The 6,600-nt window shown below is 57.7% G+C and overlaps 4 protein-coding genes across 4 annotated transcripts; 2 read left to right on the top strand and 2 right to left on the bottom strand.

The window, feature by feature from the left end:
- Positions 1 to 48: 48 nt before the first annotated feature.
- Positions 49 to 1,200, top strand: GNI_177720 (hypothetical protein; the record flags this gene model as incomplete). The annotated part of the gene is made up of 1 exon (XM_011135147.1): positions 49 to 1,200. The coding sequence occupies one exon, from the start codon at positions 49 to 51 to the stop codon at positions 1,198 to 1,200; it is 1,152 nt and encodes a 383-aa protein (XP_011133449.1).
- A 360-nt stretch (positions 1,201 to 1,560) lies between these two features.
- On the bottom strand, positions 1,561 to 2,252 carry GNI_177730 (putative SNARE; the record flags this gene model as incomplete). The annotated part of the gene is made up of 2 exons (XM_011135148.1): positions 1,561 to 1,896; positions 2,106 to 2,252. The coding sequence occupies 2 exons, from the start codon at positions 2,250 to 2,252 to the stop codon at positions 1,561 to 1,563; spliced, it is 483 nt and encodes a 160-aa protein (XP_011133450.1).
- A 1,709-nt stretch (positions 2,253 to 3,961) lies between these two features.
- Positions 3,962 to 4,546, bottom strand: GNI_177740 (putative transmembrane protein; the record flags this gene model as incomplete). Its single annotated transcript, XM_011135149.1, has 1 exon — positions 3,962 to 4,546. The coding sequence occupies one exon, from the start codon at positions 4,544 to 4,546 to the stop codon at positions 3,962 to 3,964; it is 585 nt and encodes a 194-aa protein (XP_011133451.1).
- A 633-nt stretch (positions 4,547 to 5,179) lies between these two features.
- GNI_177750 (hypothetical protein) lies at positions 5,180 to 6,388 on the top strand (the record flags this gene model as incomplete). The annotated part of the gene is made up of 1 exon (XM_011135150.1): positions 5,180 to 6,388. A coding segment is annotated over one exon (1,209 nt), but the record flags the coding sequence as incomplete, so codon positions are not given.
- Between the last annotated feature and the right edge of the window lie 212 nt (positions 6,389 to 6,600).

The following is a 6,600-nucleotide window of genomic DNA, read 5'->3' on the forward strand; positions in this document are numbered from 1 at the left end:
CTATCGGCCGACGAGTGTGTGGCTCGTGGTGCGGCTGTGCAGGCGGCCATGCTCGACCCACGACACCGCGTGGCGCCTTACGAGATGCGCGAGGTGCGTCCTGAGGGCGTCATTTTACGTTTCGCCGGCCAGTTCCCGGCAGAGAAGCTGGTCGACGAGAACAAGAAGCCGGTGCTCATCGATGGCAGCGACTTGCTCGTCTTCGCTGAGGGCATGGAGTTCCACAACGTCGCCGAACGCACCATCACGCTCCCCACTCCCGGCGTGAACGTAAACGCCATTGAGTTCGACGTCGTCAACTACCGCACCGTATACGCGTCTGCGGCTGAGGCGGCGGCCGCCTCGCACACGACCTACCGTGTGGTAAGTAGGCAGCGCCTGGAAATGAACGCAGACGTCAAAAAGGCGATCGCGGAAGACGTGAAGAAATGTCGGTTGCGCGTCCGGGTGGCCTTGGACGTACACGGGTTGGTCTCGGTCGGGGGCGTGTTCGAACACGAAGTTGTGACGGAGGAAGAGTTTGTGGAGCGGTTCCCGAAAAAGGATGAGAAGGGCGACATTGTGGAGGGCGAGTTCGAGGAAGTCAAGTCGAAGCGGCCGAAGGTCATCGTACGGAAGCACGTAGTCCTGGCCGCAGCCGTTCCCGGAGTGGGATTCGCTCGCGCAGACGAGAAGAGCAAGCTGTTGCAGCGCGAGGTGGAGGAGTGCAAGCGCGACCATGAAACTCAGGCAGCACGTGCAATGCGTAATGACATCCTTTCCATGTCCTTCCAGATGCGCAACGCGCTCCAATGCGATTCCAAGTACTTCCCTTTCGTCACCGATGCCGACCGCACAGTCATCCAAACCGAGTCAGACCTCTGCGAACAGTTCGCTGAAGATAACGACGGACTCTCCGTCGCCGAGTACCAACCTTATGTAGACCGCCTCAACAAGGTCTGGACCCCCGTCGAAACACGCTACCAGGAATGGTTTCGAAAAGAAGAGGAGGCCCGCAAGCAAGAGGAAGAGGCTCGCCGCCATGCTGAAGAAGCTGCGCGAGTGGCTGAAGTTGAGCGTAAAAAAGCTGAGCAAGCGGCTCTTCAGGCTGCTGCTCAGGATCACCCGGCCGATGGCATAACCGCGCAAGACCTACCCATGGACGACGGCAGAGACAACGTCACCATCACCCCGGACATGAAAACCGAAAACCAAGGCTGAACCACCGCCACCTCAGTAGAAAGCTGCTTTTCTTGAAGGCCGACAAAGCTGGAAGTCGGACGGTCAGGCTGGCCAGGCTGGCGGACGTCGGTTCTTTTCTGTCAAAACCCAAGCTGCCAACACCGAATCTTTTCTGTCAAAACCAGGGTTGAAATCTATCGTTCCTTCTAAAAATGACATACAAAGCCTGAGGTGGCTCTTTGTCTGAATGGGATTCAGGTCGGACCCCGCAGGATCGGAGCGGAGAGTACGAGGTGTGCTCTAGAGTACGAGGTGTGCTCTAGAGTACGAGGTGTGCTCTAGAGTACGAGGTGTGCTCTAGAGTACACCCCCGGGGAGTGCTGGGCCCAGTTGACTGGCCTAGGATTTGTTGTGGATGAGCTGCACAAACCATAAAGGGCTGAGTGTCTTCCACCAGCAGAAGAAGAGGTAGATGGCGAGCAGAGTGACGAACATGCCCACGGCCACGAGGGCGCGGTCGAGGCCGATGCGGCGCTCGACGGCGTTGATGACGCCCAGCGAGACGCCGGCGGACTGTAGTGCACTCCGAACACGCCGATGGGCACTTTTGAGCGTCCGGTTTTGGCCGTGCAGCCGTCGGGCACTTTCGCGTCCCGACAGAATGGCTTGCTCCACCATGCTCAGCGATTCGTCCAGCACCTCCGCCTCCCGTAACACGTCCTCCTGCGGCGACCTCTGCAACACAAACAGATCTGTACCAGCGTGGACCCGAGTGCCCGGACCCGAGTGCCCGGACCCGAATGCCCGGACCCGAATGCCCGGACCCGAGTGCCAGCGTCCGTGCCGGCGCCCTTGTCACCACCCGTGCACACAGTGTCGGTGCACACGAGCCCCACATAATGTTAATTCGTTCTCGACACACAGTTGGTGTTCGTGTTCGTTACGTCGCGGACGGCTCCGTCGAGGAGGTAGCTTCTCTCGTGGCCGCTGGCAGTGAGCAGTTGGCGCGCCTCATTCTCGAGCAGTCGCGAGTCGGCCAACGTGCGCTTGATGCGGCTTTCCCAGACGGCCACCGAGTTGGCCGGCTGCATCTTCTTAAACTCGTCGAAAAGTGCCTGCAACTCCTGCAGCGCCACATTCAAGGCGCTCACTTGCCCGGCCACTTGCTGCATGCGCGCCACGTTCATCAGCCCCGCTACAAGGACAGTTTAGTCGTCACGCTCAGTCGCCCCGCTCAGCCGCCCCGCTCAGTCGCCGTGGCCAGCCGCCTTACGTCCAGCCGCCCTAGGGTGGGTGGGGTAGGGTGGAACACCGACCGGCAGGAGTGTCGCGTACGGCTGGTCTTGATCGCTTTCAGAGCTTGCTCCAGCAGATGCTTCGCCCTTAGAGCGTTCGGATACTGCGTTTCAAGGAGTGGTTTTGACATCGCCCCCTTGCGCTTCCTTCCTCTTTCTTAAAATATTGAGAAGAGGGTCGGTTACTCTGGAGATGGACCTCGCCAGCCCTGACCCTCGCCACGTCCCAAATGTTGGTGGGACCGAATGTTGGTGGCCCGTGTTTAACGGGTCCGGGCAGGTCATATGAATACCGAGCCAGAAGACGGGGCCACATGATTTATAGAACTTGCAGAATGGTATTGATGAGGTCCAGGACAAGCATGATGCTGGATGCGACGCCTGTACCCAACTTGTACTCGACATTGACATCAGGGGTAGCGAGTAGAGCCAAGCATGTGTAGTGGTTCAAAGTTTCGGCGACGATAGAGTCGAGGAGGTGGATGAAGAGGAACGTGGCGGAGATAGAGAGTAGGGCTACGCATCTCCTCTAGGTTGCCGAGCGGGCGAGGAAGGCGGACGGCGGGTCGGGCACGGCCACGAATGCTGCGAACCGCACGTACAGGGCGAGTGCTATGCTACGGCAATGGGTTGCCAGTGGAAACTGCGTTTCACATTGCCGTTTTGGCAGCGCCACTCGCTCTGGGATAGGCGACGAGCGAGTCTAAGGTGGTAGGGCTGACAATGCTCGCGCAGCGGGCGGCGGGCTAACGCTTCCAAAACGTTAATGGAGGGGCCGCCGAGACCTACAGCCATCCTGCACAAAGCCAATAAGAGGTCGCGACCCAGTGCAGGGTTGCGGAACACGAGACGACCACACGAGCCCATCAGCAACGGCGAACATGCCCAGAACAGAAGGAACAGACCCACGAGCCAACGCACCTGGTACTGACTGGTGCGACCTCTTGTCCTCACTCGCCCGCTCAGAGGAATGCGAAGGCGAGATAACGATTGCGGATTTCTCGCGATGAGATAAACCGTTCATCCTTCAACTTCCTTTGTTTCAATCCTCACGTGCGCCGCTGCGCGCCTGCAACCACACAAAATGGTGCGCAATCCGCACACCCTGGTCCTTCACCTCAGTGTGGCGGGTTTCTTCTTCAGTGTCGGGTTGGTTGGTTGGTTAGTAGCCGGGCAGTTGGGGTTGTTGATGGACGATTCGTTATTGACGAGTGAGGTCCGTCGGGGTTGAGTTGACAGGGATCATCGGCTGGGTGGGTTCAGTTGATAAGGATCGGCTGGGTGGATTCGGTTGATAAGCAAAACTGGCAAGGGGCGGTTGGCTCGGCAAGGGGCGCGATACACCAGGTTGACCGCGTCCCTTCACCGTTGACGACCGGCACCACTGTTGGTCAACCACCCGGTGGTGGAACATTGTCGGTGGTGGAACATTGCCCGTGGACTGGTTGAAGGGCGTGTCAGATGATGGGCGTGTCGGATGATGGACAGGTCCGATGATGGGCGCTTTATAGGAGTTGAAGAATGGTGTTGATGAGGTCCCAGAAAAGCAGAACCCCGAAGTGGATGTACGGGAGGTAATGGTCCAACATCGAATCGTCGTATACGACAGCTGAACCCATCCGGTAGCTGACCTTGGTGTCAGGGGTGGCGAGTAGGGTCAAACATTTGTAGTGGTCGAGAGTTTCGGAAGCCAAGGAGTTGAGGAGATAGAGGAAGAGGAACGTGGCGGAGAGAGAGAGGACGGCCATGCACCTCCTCCAGGTTGCCGAGTGGGCAAAAAAAGGGGACTTCTTGGACAGCGGGTAAGGCACGGCCACAAATGCCGCGAAGCGCACGACCAGGGCGATTGCCACGGCAATGGGTTGCCAGTGGAAGCTGTTTTTGACGCTGCCATTTTGGCAGAGCCACTTGGCTCTGGGGTGGGCGGCAAACGAGTCAATGGCAGTGGTGCCAAGGATGGACGCACAGCGGTTGTAGTTCTCCGTGCGGATGGAGGCACCGCTGAGACCAACAGTCACCCTACACAAAGCCAATTTTAACTCGCCATCTAGTTCAGGGTTGCTGACAACCAGCCGACCGCACAAGCTCATCAACAATGGCGCACAGGCCCAGAACAGCAGGAACAGACCCAGGAACCAACGCAACCGGAACCGGCGCAAGCTCTTGTCCTCGATCGCCCGCTCAGAGGAATGCGAAGGCGAAGTCGCCGACGCGCCGCGGTGGTACAAACCGTTCATACCTTAATGTCCTTTGTGGTGTCTGCAATGGTGCGACCGCGGTGGTGCATAAAGTGGTGCGTACTCCACACCCCGCGCATCGACGACACAGGCCTCGGGATCTTTCGTGTTTGTTTCTTCTAGAGGTGTTCTCCCTGCAGTGGAAGGTGGGTGGGTTGAGTTGTCGGTGTTGGCCGGGTCGTTGATGATTTGTCGGTCGTTGATGACGATGGATGGGCTGTTAGGGTTGTTGGTGCTCAGGACCATTGGTCGTTAGCGAGGTCGGTGAGGTTGCGTGGTCGGCAGGGTTTGGTGGTCGGTGAGTAAGTCAGTGGCTGGGCCCCACGATCAGTGGCTGGGCCCCACGAGTGCGATCTAGGTGGGCAAGGGATCTGGGTGGTCAGCAATGGTATACCATTAATAATGGTGGGCCGAAATTAAATCTTTATGTTATGTCTCTGCACTTATTAGCCTGGCTGGTGGTGGGCAGTAAAAAATTGCGATACAATGAAGTGGCGAGGGATTACAGTGGGTGTTGTTTTAGGAGCGTATGAAGCATGTGCCAAGAGCCTTGCAGGCAAACAGACCAATGACGGAGATCTCATATGTGATGATTGTCCGATGCCGCCTGTCCGTGTTTGGATCAATCAAGATGGAGCCTTCGGGTTGACTGATCCAGTAACGTACATAACTGAAGTTTTGAACAAGTTAAACTCCAGTATTGATGATTTTGATTTTGGTGTGTCTTTGTTCAATGACCGATTTGAACCCTGGTGTTATTTGTCCGTGGTGGACATGGGAGGGAAGGCGGCGTTTGACGAGAAGGTGTCGACGACTGCAGCCGCCCTGTCCGTCCACAGCTCGTTAGGAAGCCGAGGCTGGCCGGGAGACGCGCTCTCGGCTTTGCCGTTCGTGGCGAAACACCAATTCGATGAGTCAGAAGATACCTTAAATGTGTTTGTTGTAATTACAGAAGACTGGGGCAAGTACCACGGAATGGACTGCCCCTACCATGGTACCCACCATGATACCCACTATGATACCCACCGTGACACCCAGCATGATACCCACCATGTTACCCTCAAACATAACGGCATCCACAAGGACCTCGGTACCCGTAAGGGAACGGAATGCCCTTTTTGCTCCCGTTGGTCAGAAGACGAACAGTCTGTCTTCAACAAGAACGCCCAAGACGCCGTTACCTGCGACTCCGGCGTCTGGTACCCCACCGTGGAGCAACTCGTTCACGCCATCAGGACCTACAAAGTCGTTCCGCTCGTCCTCGCCGCCGAAAGCAAGGTCGACTGGTGGGTTGACCTCTGGGCAAATCAGGCGCGGCTGAGACACAACCAGTTCGCCGTCATTCCCGTCGACACGGACTCGGTCGGCGACGCCGTTCTGGCCGGAATTAAAACGCTCACGGACGCGACCTCCCGCAACCTAGTCACCCCGACCGAAGAAGCCACCACCGCCTCTCAACCCCTCACCCGGCTTCTCCCCACCACCGCTGATCTTCTCACCGACCCCCTGACCACTACTGATCTTCTCACCGACCCCCCGACCACCACTGATCTTCTCACCCACCCCCTGACCGCCGCTGATCTTCTCACCGACCCCCTGGCCACCGCCGATATTCTCACCGACCCCATGACCACCGATCTTCTCACCGACCCCCTGACCACCACTTTTCTTCTCACCGACCCCCTGACCACCACGGTTCTTCTCACCGACCCCCTGACCACCACGGACCTTCTCATTAAGCTCGGGGACGCAGCCACGACTATTACGACTACAACTGAGACGACCACGACCACTACGACTACGACTGAGCCGACCACGACCACGACCACTACGACTACGACTGAGCCGACCACGACCACTACGACCACGACTGAGCCGACCACGACTACTACAACTGAGGCGACCAC

Source organism: Gregarina niphandrodes (genome assembly GCF_000223845.1).
Source record: "Gregarina niphandrodes unplaced genomic scaffold scaffold00065, whole genome shotgun sequence".
Lineage (NCBI taxonomy): Eukaryota > Apicomplexa > Conoidasida > Eugregarinorida > Gregarinidae > Gregarina > Gregarina niphandrodes.